Source organism: Alosa pseudoharengus, unplaced genomic scaffold (genome assembly GCF_046254945.1).
Source record: "Alosa pseudoharengus isolate Yale_2024_CS ecotype anadromous, Long Island Sound unplaced genomic scaffold, YU_APseudo_1.1 YU_APseudo_1.1_scf_6, whole genome shotgun sequence".
NCBI classification, from domain to species: Eukaryota; Metazoa; Chordata; class Actinopteri; order Clupeiformes; family Clupeidae; genus Alosa; species Alosa pseudoharengus.
Genome location: NW_027468848.1, coordinates 26,538,408 through 26,550,726, shown reverse-complemented (window position 1 = coordinate 26,550,726; position 12,319 = coordinate 26,538,408). Strand labels below are relative to the sequence as shown.

General features: G+C 43.4%; 1 protein-coding gene across 1 annotated transcript; it reads right to left on the bottom strand.

Annotated features, from left to right (window-relative positions):
- Positions 1 to 972: 972 nt before the first annotated feature.
- vps37ba (VPS37B subunit of ESCRT-I a) lies at positions 973 to 12,118 on the bottom strand. Its single transcript, XM_076269496.1, has 4 exons — positions 11,928 to 12,118; positions 8,294 to 8,465; positions 3,900 to 3,982; positions 973 to 3,517 (listed from the first exon to the last, which is right to left on the bottom strand). Exons 1-4 carry the CDS (start codon positions 12,030 to 12,032, stop codon positions 3,023 to 3,025), a joined length of 855 nt encoding a protein of 284 aa, XP_076125611.1. The 5' UTR covers positions 12,033 to 12,118; the 3' UTR covers positions 973 to 3,022.
- Positions 12,119 to 12,319: the final 201 nt, after the last annotated feature.

The following is a 12,319-nucleotide window of genomic DNA, read 5'->3' as shown; positions in this document are numbered from 1 at the left end:
TTTGGCTTGTAGGCTGTTAAAGGAAAACATATTAGACAGCCTAAACTATACACATTATATAAACGTCTATACCCTCTAGATGTGATATAACATAGGCTACATTGAGACCTTACACACCTTACACACACACACACACACACACACACATAACCACCACATCCCAATTAACTTTACATTTTCTAATCGCATACCCTTGATATGTGAAAAAATATTGAGATTCACCTCATTGATTTTCAGGGTCGCCTATTCACGGGGCTGAAATGGGTAAGTGCATCAGTAAATTTTTAACATTACCATTCAAATTCATATTAAGCATAGCCATACAAGTTTGTTTTTGTTGGGGGGAGGTACATTGTAGCCCCTCTTGCCCGTGAATTGAGACCCACATGTCCCACCTTCCTCCATGCTGAGTACATAGTTCTGTATTGTATGTAGGTGAACCATGTGCACAGCTTGTACATTTTGGCTTGTGCTGTTAAAGGTTTGATTTAACATACATTGACATGTCACACCATCCTCCATACCATGAACATAGTCCTGTATTGTTTAATATATTACAATGCATTGTTTTTCAGGGTACACCTATTCACAGGGCTGAAATAGACCCCATCCCAAAAAGTTCAATGTTAAACATTCAAATTCATATTAAGCATAACCAGACATTTCAAAAGTTTGTTTCGTTGCATTGTAGCCCTTCTGGCCCCTGGTCTCATCCCTGGCTTGTGTACAGACATAGACATAACTCTTTACACCGAACGGAAGCACCAACTTTGTGTTATAGACAGCCATTAGATTATGCTCCTTAAAAAAATGCTTAACATTTTTGCAAAATGTAAAAACAAAAACCATTGTTCCATGTCCTGTTTTTAATTATTGATACTTTGTTTGAGGTACTTTCTACACATTTGCTCGCACAAGGTCCAACTACATAGGGCCAAAATTTGTTTAGAAAGAAACAATGCAAATAAAAAATAAATTGAATGAATTTTTATTTTTTGCATTAATTACTCTCAAAACCAACCAAAGCAATTCCAACCACCACTGAAAACTGATACAATATCAGTTTAATTTTTATAATAATAATGTCCTGTAATACATAAGGGGCATACAAAAAGAGTAGATTTTCTTACATATCTGTCTGGAAATTTTCACAGGAAGGCAAAAAATGTAATGTGGTGAAAAACCGGTATATAATGAACACAACAAACATATCAGAGGAGTGGTAAATGCTGGTCTAGGGTGGTTTACAATTAACAGTTTTTTCAAATTATCGAAACAAACACACACACACCTCCCTCAATTCGTCCCCTCTTGTCAAAGTGCACCCCATATAAGAAAGGAAAAAGAACCTTCTCAATTGTTCTAAACTCAGATGCAAATGTTGATAGATTCATTCCCAACCACTGCAAAGGAATAACCAGCATACACCTTCCAAAAAGGATCTCTTCTCTCAGAACCCAACCCTGCCAAGCCTGTCTGAGATGCCATTCAGAGTAAGAAATGCAAACAGACTTCACCACATCCCTGCTTAACAGGCGTACCAAATTACATGTGAAGCCTGGCATGTACCTACAAAGGTGTTGGCGTACTAGCTGAGGACAGCTTGGAACAGAACATGTGACCGCATGCACACTGAAAAGGCACTCAGTGACTTCAAGCAACAGTGTAGGATGGATCTGGATGCCAGTAAGGCATGATTCATGTGATTGTGCATACTCATCCTATATTTGATTATATTTTAATGAATTCACCAATGACTGCAAGGCTACACAAACTGTATCAAAATAATGTGTGATTGATGGTGTCTACAGGTTCCATACAAGTGCATGACAATGATGAATGGAAAAATGAGGTCTTAGGTGATTATCTCTGAGAGTTGTTCAGTCGTTGCTAATAAAGCATTAAGAGATGTGATGAGACCATATTTGTTAGAAGACAATGTTTACAGATAACAGGTTATTTTAATCAATGGTAAAATATTCAGTGTACATACACAGATGGCAAAGACAGTGCAAGCAGACACCTATATATGCCCCCTTGCATACTCCCCAAAACGCACACATATGCACGCACGCACGCACACACACACACACACACACACACACACACACACACACACACACACTCACAGTTCAATGTGTTCCTGCCCTGAGACATTTGAAGCAGCAACACGGTCATCTCCTCAACAGGATTTCGCTGGATTACCTCCTGCATCAGAGCCCTTTCTCAATAATCCAGTTTTCCTGAATGGCCTACTACAAGTTGCACACCTTAGCTTACCATTCCAACATTTATAGCCATAGCCATTTCACACTCAAAAGACAAGGACTCAAATCCAGTTGTAAAAAAAAACAAAAACAAAAAAATCCATGTTGTGCTTGTGCATGTAACCTGTATGTAAAATGTTTTTTTTTTGTGTGTGTGACCAAATTTTTTTTTTGTTTTGTGTGTGATTTTTCGTTCGCTCTTCCTTTCTCACCAAAACAGTGCAGTCTTTGTCTTTGTGCATAGGCTTTTTCCATTTCACAAATTAAAATGCTGTTCATATTTGAAATGCAATAGAACATACACAAATTCGAACACATGTAAAAAAGTAAAATAACATAAGCTCGTCATAGAAGCCAGGATATGTTCAGGATCTGTAGGACATTGTCTGTAATATGAGTAGGCTGAGTAATCGGCAACTCCAGCTGCCTCTCTTTAAACTTTCCTTCTGAGCATTGGATGAAGCAACCTAACTTTTTTCATAGTAACAACAAACAAGTTTGAATTGGAAAAATAACTGGGAAAAGTGAATACACAAGCTGCAAGTGCAAATTTGTGGCGATATTTTCTCTTCTGTCTGTCTTATGCATTGTCCATACCATCCAATGTCAGCAGACTCTATTGGCAGCCTGGATGTGCAACGATATGTCCAGAGGTGTAGACACTGCAGACCTCATACAGGAAAAACAAGGCGCCAGCGTGTAAGTCCACATGTGCACGTATCTTCTTTCCCATCAAACACCCTGCTGCTGTGTCATCACTGGATGATGAAGCCAGGCTGCGGGACTATGCCAGGCGGGGGCCTCTGGGGAAGCGCAGGCGGGTACTGGGGCATGAAGGCGTGTTGGGGGTAACCCTGATTAAAGCTGGGCACAGACTGGCCCACTCTGGGGGGGACGGGTGGGTAGGAGGGGGTAGGGTAGGAGAACACCGGGGCGGCCTGGGCGGCTGTGGTGGGAGGGGCAGGCGGAGTCCTGAGGGGTGGAGGTGGCGGGGCTCGCCTGGGTTGGGGCACCGGGGAGCTGATGTTGCTGGAGCTGGGCTCCATGCGCAAGGGGGAGGGTTTAGCCGGCAGCTCCGGGGGACGAGAGGATGGGACTGGGGGCAGGGGCACTGACGGTCCCTTTAGCACCAGCTCACGGAGCTTATCGATCTTCACCCGTCGCAAATGGGCTAGCTTTCTTTTGTTCCGATAGTCGTCGATGAATGCATCCAAAGAAATGTTCCCATCCAAAAAGGAATCAGCCATGTTCTGGAAGACATAAAAGAGATTGGGCAAGTCGGCAATGAATAACTTATATACACAATAAGTCAGATGAAATTTCCACCCTACATATACAACAGACATGCAGAAATAAATTATCCACATAATGGCAGTATACTGGTGCATTTTTTGCAAGTAGTGGCGGAATAAATTTAGCCAGCACTCAGACAGCCACAACTGCTACCCTGTTCCCTCACTTCTGATGCACAATGATATTACCTGACAGACATGAAAATAAACTGCAGTAACACTGGGACTGAAAACAGGAAAAGAAGTTGAAAAGTACAGCGCAAACCAAAGCCACATCCTTCAAACTCTACCCTGTGGTCTCTCAGTGAGCCTGCATGGCACTTCAACACGCGCTCATTACCTCCGTTTCCTCCTCAATCTTGGCTCCTTCTGCCTGCAGCAGCGCGAGCAATGTGTCTAAAGAGCTGTTCCCAGACAGATCATCTGTAAACACAGACAGACAGAGAGCAATGAGGGGAAAAATGTATGGGAAAAGAACTGTGTCCTGTCCCATATTTCCCAACGTATCCCAAATGTTTTCACTTTATGACATGCAAGCAATGTGGCAGCAATCAATACACCTGAGGACATGTCACCCCAAAAAAAGTGCTGAACCAGGTAAGTGTGTGACTTGAACAACATACAGGGAAAAAACTTGGAAGACATGGATAATTGCAGTCTTGGAATAAAAGCTTACAGCCTGGTTTTGGACCCACCATACTGCAGAAAGAATAACCTCTGGTGCCATGTGATGCCAGAACAGCTGACGAGTGTCGGTCAAGGGGTGGGCATCATTTGAAACTTTTCCTGCCCACACCCCCGCATCCGCCCGTCCCTCTCGTAGATCTGACTGACACCCGATACTGGAAGAAAGCAAAGGGGCTGGCACACTGCAACACACGAGAAAGCCCTGCCAGCACTGAGCGGCTCTTGTGTTCGACAGGCCGGCGATCACATGAGTCACAGCGCACACAAAAATAGACCATGGAGTCTTGGAGGAAACAATGATCCCAACTGCAGGAAGCTCTGCAGTTGCACTAGCGCAGAACCGTTGACAATGCATTCAGACCTTAACCAGTGGTATAAACCTATCCTGGTAATACACACCCATATTACGTACATATTAAATAAGGATTTTGGTTACATTAGACATCCGGGTGGAGTTTACATAAGAGAGACAGAAGCCTAAGTCTCACGTCATCCACCACCTACGTAACAGAAGTCTCAAGTGGACTTGAGAATGTTACTATAGAAAAGCATTGAGTCTTCACAGTCTTATCCCATTCCGAGACACCCCAGCCTGCCAGCATGCCATGTCACTGACCCAGTGAGTCATGCTAACCTGCATAAAGGCCTGTTAGTCACAGTCAGGTGTGGAATCAGATAGGCATCTCTCAGTAAACACAACGCATTCTCACGAGAACAACACAACAAGGAATTCCTGCAAATGGCCACAAAGGACAAAGCTAAATAAAATGCATGTGATGAAGAATGTACAATACATTGTACAACGTATGTACTTTTTTGATCCCGTAAGGGAAATTTGGTCTCCGCATTTATCCCAATCCGTGAATTAGTGAAACACACTCAGCACACAAATGAAGGCTCGGGGAGCAGTGAGGGGTTAGGTGCCTTGCTCAAGGGCACTTCAGCCATTCCTACTGGTCGGGGTTCGAACCGGCAACCCTCCGGTTACAAGTCCGAAGCGCTAACCAGTAGGCTTAATTGATATTTAATCATTTAATCATTTGCATTGAGCTCAATGAGCATCAAACCAGATAATAGGCTAACTGAAATAAAACCATGCCAATCTCTAGGTATGGTAAAGGGTATGTGATGTGGGGCTATTTTAATTCCAAAGGCCAAGGGAACTTTATCAGGATGCATAGAATCCTGGATCCATGAAATAACTGGCCTTTAAAAATAAAAATCGGCCTGCCTCTATGGGAATTTAACATATGGGTGCACATTCTGATAACCCCTGTATTTTAAGGAAGAACAGTTATTTATTTATGATACATTATTCATTCACAAAGAACATTGGTGTCCTTTAAAGGTAGGATGTTTCTTCATTTTTTACTTAAGGGATTAAGATTCCTCTTTTTAGTCAACTTTAGCAGAGGTGCCAATAATTCTGGAGGGTACTGTATATTTATTTCGACTGTAATTAAAAAAGAAGACTCTGAGTATTGGTCACAATGTAGCTTTTAAATGTGTTATGGTCATACTATTATGATGGGTCTTAAGATATTTCTGCACCTTTAAAGGAGAAATTCGGCGAGTTTTCACATAGATCTCTGTTTCTCGAGGTCACCGAGAACTGTCAGTATGAAAAAAATAAAAAAAATCAGTTTAGCTCGAGTTGCTACAGCCAACAGCCAGGCAGCTACAGCACTAGAGTCTTGGGGCATGTACATGGGAGCTTACGGACATTCCCCCAGAGGGTAGAGTCTATGTACAGTACATTTGACCATGAAGGGCCAGACCATTAAAAAAAAAAAACACACATGATTAGACAGGGTCACATCTGGATGAGAGGCTTTGGTCAACTCGGTTTCAATGGTTCAGCCCTATGACTTCTATACACGGCTCTGGGCAAAGTCTCTCTCTCTCTCTCTCTCTCTCTCTCTCTCTCTTACAAGAGTACCAAGTCAGTACCGGAAGTGGAGAAATGGCTGACTGTTGGTTGCACCCATCACAGTGACTTTGCATTGCTAAACAGTCCCCTGTACTACATATACACTTAAAACACCCCACCACCACCATTCCCACCCAAAATCCCCTCTGAAAATCACCTTGTGTTTCACATTACAAAGTGAGTGGGGATTGTACTGTCTGTGAAAGGACAGAAGGCAGCTCTGGAATCCCCATCACAAGAGCAACTGGACACCAGGTTCACCTCTCTCTCCCTCGCCTAACCACAGGGTTATCGACGCTGGGCCAAACAATGGGCCAGTCTTCACCTTCCAACAGCCCTGTAGTGCGGTCTGGGCCAATGATCATGAGACAGCTATTTGCTCATGTATGCGTCCGAGCCAGCCGTGCTCCCAGAGCAGGGAGGGTGGACACGGCTCTGTCCAGCAGGAGCTGTTTTTGCCCTCACACACCCCCCGAAGCACAAAAGCTCACTGTTGGCTTAATGTTGAGAAGGGCCAATAGTCTGCCATGCTGCCCTCCACTGCCTCCCTTCCGTTGCCATAACAAGCTTCCCTGGATGTGTGGGGGGAGGTGTGTGTGTGTGTGTTTGCATGGTAGTACACCATGGTGGTAAAAGCACACAAAGAAACATCAGCGCTTGTCCATCCTTTTTTTTTTTTTGCCCCGAAGACCAGAGCTTTATCATCTGGGTCAAGCGGGTGGCTCCCGTGCGGTAGCTTACGGCCCTGCTGCCCAGCTGCTTACTACAAATCCAGAAGTGGGACAGGCAGCGCGAGGGAAAAGTGGGTTATCCACATCCAACTCAGCCCCCCTCCTCACCAACAAAACAAATGGCAGTCGGCTGTTTCTGCCATTTCTGCCGACTGGAGAAAAAAAAGCTCAGGCAAGAGCTTAGAGATGGGGAAACCTGTGCTTTTCTGTCACTCTCAGTAAACCACTCAGATATTACTGCACTCATAAACAGGGAAGAAAAGCTGCTTGATAGGCGACTAACTGTGATAATCCCACCACAAAGACCTGGTTCACTCTCTCTGTTGTTGTATGCTTCAATGTCATGGAAAATCAAACCGCAAAGCCTGTGGAAAGAATGTTATCTCATTCCCAGAAACATTAACCTCTAACTAACTCATTGGCCTGAAGGAGACAAACTAAGGAGAAATGTTAGCATGTTGTTTTGAGTGAGCTGCTTGGCAACCATTGCGACACGCAACACAATCAGTGACAGCTCCTTTTACTCATGATATGTCGACCTAGACTCAACATGACACGTCATGACACATGCTCGTCTCTTGAATTTCCCCTAGGGGATCAATAAAGTATCTATCTATCTATCTATGACACTTCTGTAGAGAGCCCCAACAACCCAACAGACAGCTGGTTCCCATTTCCAAACTCCAGCAGCTATATGGTGACAACAGCTTGGTACATGCCTGTGGCCTAATGGACACGAACACCTAGAAGCTCATTAAAATTAAACAGAGCAGAAGCTAGAAGAACTGGTTAGACCAGGGTGTGCTACTGTAGGAAGCCCTGGTGGTAGGCTTCTCGATAAGACACACTATATACAATGACGCATCAATATTCTACCATTCTAGAGGGCACATGACAGTCGTGGAAAATCCACATGTATATTTTCAAGGACAGTCTCCTTTATCAATCAATGACAAAGACATCCCTATACCATATAAAACATTAATTCCTGTCTTACACGTGTCAACCTGTTCTATGTGCCAAATATGCGTTCCCTATGTGTTCCGTGTGCAAGCTTGTGTCAGTTATTTTGGTGGCGTCACACCCAACTGTACCACTGAATGAACAATAAAGCTTTATATGAAGCTTTCCATTTGGTTTCTCTTTCCAATCCTCCGGAACACCCACATGTCCTAATTATGTACCTTGTCCCATGGTGAGTAAATACAGTGCATGCAATCATGGCAACCTGGCAGAACATGTCCATGTCACACCCTGTACAAATCCTGTGGTGAGCAATAGTACACAGATCACTTAAGGTTTAACCTTTTTTTTCATTTACAAACAGCCACGTCTGGGCTTGAAGGTTTTTCCATGAAAACCTGAAACACAGTTGTGGCATCTCACCTAGCGTGGACTTGCGGAGTTGGTAGGCCTCGTAGAGCTCCTGGAGACAGCGGTAGCGTTTGGTCAGCTCGTTCTTCTGGAAGTCTAACTGCGGCTGGAGCTGGAGGTTCCGCTCGGCCAGGCTGCGGTTGCCGGCCAGGGTGATCTCTTTGCTCTGCTGGACGTTCTGGACCTACAATGCAAACGTGGATTATACAGGTCACACATTTGTTGACACATTTCCAATGGACCCATCATTACTCAAAGGACTTCCCATAGAATGACACAGGAAATGAGCAAAGGTCAGCTAAGGAAGAGCTAAGGACGCAGTTATTACAGCCCTAATGAACTGATAGCCTTCATACTTTGATTGATAGTGATAAAGTAAATCAGCTGTAGAACAGCTAGCAGCTTGCATTATCAGTCAGCCAAAATGACGTTTTAATTCATAGCATCAACCATGGGACATTTTTCAGAGCACCACGCCGATAAGCTGGACATTTAGAGATGTATTGCTCCCCAGCATCCATCATATGAATCAGAGGTATTATTTCCCAGGGCCCAAGGAGAAAAAGAAAAAGTTAAGATCCGCACACCGGAGATAATTGGATGTGCGTGATTAAACCGTGCTTATTCAACCTAGGGACCAAGGAGCACATCATAGTCTGAGGGGAGCTCGTCCCACCAGAGCAAAAACAAGCCAGTGGATGGGGATGAAATGCATTTAGCACAACACCCCCATCACAACCGCTCTTGGTTAACTTGATTTTATAGACCACTGCACTGCCAAAACACATGGCTGTGGGAGGAAAGGGCCTTTTAAAAATGCCAAACCTTATGGAGGTTGTAGGGTATTCTGTAATGAGACACAGAAGAATGAAGAATGCAAGAAAAGGCTTACAATTTAAAACCCTTCCCTGTGTCAAGGCACATTGGGGATTCAGAGGAAAAGGGCCATTGTGAGCAGTAATGCCACCCTTCAACTGGTCCTGGGATGGGACAACCACCCCAGGACCATGCCAAATATTGCCAAACCATGGCAAATATTTCTTCCTCCCCAGGCATTTAAAACTGTGAGTATATCAAATCAGCATTATAACACCATGACTGACAGGCCAGGTGTATAGGCGCTTCCAATAGGGACATTCACAGTCTTTCCCTGTGAACCACTGGGTATTACCCATTCCACACAAGCTTATATATGTTTAAGTGGTACAATAGCAACGTATAATGACCGAGTGCTTTTGGAAGAATAGTCTGTAAACTTTCTGAATCCCAAACACTTTATCTAAATAGGGCAATTACAGACTATCACATTTAAAAAGCAGACCTCTTCCTGAGAGATATTAAGGTTACTCAAATTCATCAGCTGTAAAACAGAAGTCAGAGGCTCATAAACACATGCACACACGTTGTTGTGTTCATATCATACCACCTCCCAGCAGACATTGCATAACAACCTTACACCTACTGAGAACAGACTGTCACACAGATAGACAAGAAGACAAAGAGCCAGCATGTTGTGCATCACCAGCGGGTTACAGATAGTGATTAGGCGCTCAGACAAATAGGTCGGGTTGAAGAGCCTTCCAGTTACTGAGGCCCTGGGAAAGGATTAACATTTTAGTTCATTTTCAGACCGGTTGTTTACAGCGTGTAAAAGACAGATGAAGGTACATGTGGTGAACTCTCTCACGTGTGTCTGGAATCTTCTACAGTACTTTTAGGCCTCTTGTGCTGTGTTGTACTTTCATGCTTCCACTTTGGCGTATGGGGAAGTAGTACACAATAGCGTTCTGATGGTTTTCATAAAAACTGAAACTCAAAAAGCCACTCCCAGCCCACCCCATCCCCCACCGGAGCTGAGAGTGCATGCTGAAAGGCTAGTGTCAAGGGATACACATGGAAATTCAGCTGATTTTCATACCTTTCCTAAAGCCAAACAACCTTGCAACCTTGCAAAGGTTGAAACTGCAGAAGAGTTTGTTGGTTTGCTTGATTATGTAATTTAAGGCCATTTCAGCAACTAAGGCTATTTAATGGCCAGAGCAGTGTTAACATATAGAATAACATAAATATGCTTTTTAAAATCTATGCTAAGATATTCTAAAACCTTCAAAGGTGGGACCTTACTAAAAACATCAGCTACAGAATTTTGGTGATAAAATTGTTGTCTTTTGGTTTTCAAGGCAGGGCAACAGATCAAAATACGTATCACTGACGGGCAAACAGCAGACGAGAGTCCTATCCAATATAGTTACATGTTAAAAAAAAAAAAGTAAATGTTAATGTGTTTTTTGTAAATCACATTGTACAATAATTCTGTGTGACTAAGATGCAAGAATCCTCTGTGGCATATGACTTAGTTGGTGCACAATACACCCCCCCCCCCCCCAGCCTGAGTGTCAGATGTGGTCTACACAAGAGATACAGGTTAGTCACAGTAAGATGGCACATATGTTCTCCACACCCTAAGGAACACCAGCTGGAAAGCTAGAGACATTACTGTTGGGTAAAAAGGCACCTTGGGGCATCCCACATGTGAGGTATATTGAGATCACCGTAACTATGCCTTAATGATGAGACAATTCCTACAGTGGAATCTGGACTCTTAACACCTGCCAAATTCAGGTAAAGACAAAGTTAAGGTAGCCTAAAAAGGACCGACGCATAACTACTGATCTCTAGACGACAGCGCTCAAGCTCAGTGATCTGTGACTGGGTTCGTGTGGGAAGTATCCACACACTAGCCTATGTGCCCTTCCAAATCAGGTCAAAGCAATCTAAGCAAAAAGTCGTGAACACTAGCGCGGTAATCGATAATTTACAAACAGCACCTGATGACCGTTGAACTACACAGGAACATGGTGATAACGGCAACCTAACTAAGCGGAAAGTTTGATTGAGTTTAAATGAAAGTCTACGGCATGCTTGTAACCCTTACAATCAAGACGCCAATAGCTTTATTAGCTAGGCCTGTATAATTAATAAGTAATCTTAGTTTGCTTCAAGACGTTGTCTGAAGGTCAGTAGCCTGAATGACGACAGTGGACGTAGCCCACAACGTGAGGACAGCAGTTCGAATGAGTCTGTGTGACGAATCAAACACTTCGAAACAAAAATAGTCTCGCAAATTATTTTAACTGTATCACACCCGCGGGACTCCACTTACATACAAGCGGGCACGCTGCCAATTCACAGCGGTATACTGTCGCGATGCAAAAAAAAACCGCAAACAAAACACCATGTTTCCCTACACTACGTCTTATTTCAACTACAACGTTAGTCTAGCCTAATAAGAATGCTCGTTTGTCTTAACGTTATAACTATGTTTCAAAATGCTGTAACAATGTTTCAAAATGATGTGCGTAGGAAACAATATAGTTGATAATGTTGCGAGTTAGAATATCATGGTTCCATACAAAAGTAGCTGCTGCTACGAATCCAACAAAAGTTTCCCTAACGTTATACCGCCAGACACTTAATTTCACGTTAGACTACACCTTTCACTAGTCACCCACAGACGTTATGGGCTGGACCGAAGAAGACCCTCGGGAAAAACACACAAGAGGCCTTGCTTTAATAACGGGGCAAAGCTAAACTTTTGAGGAACACGATTTAACCTTAAGCATATCTTGAATTTTTTTTTTCTTACCTCCTCCATATCTCCAACAATCGTATTGAGCTTGTCATCGTCTTCTAGTAGTTCATGTAACTGGGTCATTGTATATCCACTCAACTTGTTCCCAAACCCAGACATTTCTGTCACAGCTGTTTGTGTCGCTTTCGGTTTTCTCCAAGTAGCCTGCTGAGCAATCTCTTGAGTCTGAGCTTCGGGAGGGAGTAGTGCAGCTGAGCTAACTGGCTATGCTAGGTAGTGTTAGCGGAAGCCGTGGATAGGTGGGGATTTCGTGACGTCAGTGAAAGAGATACATAATATCATAGTGCACTGCAGACGTTGTATAAGAATTTTCACGTTGTGACAAAAATGGTAGGCCTCCATTACATACAGTTTTACTAGTTATTTATATAGTTTTTGTACGAATG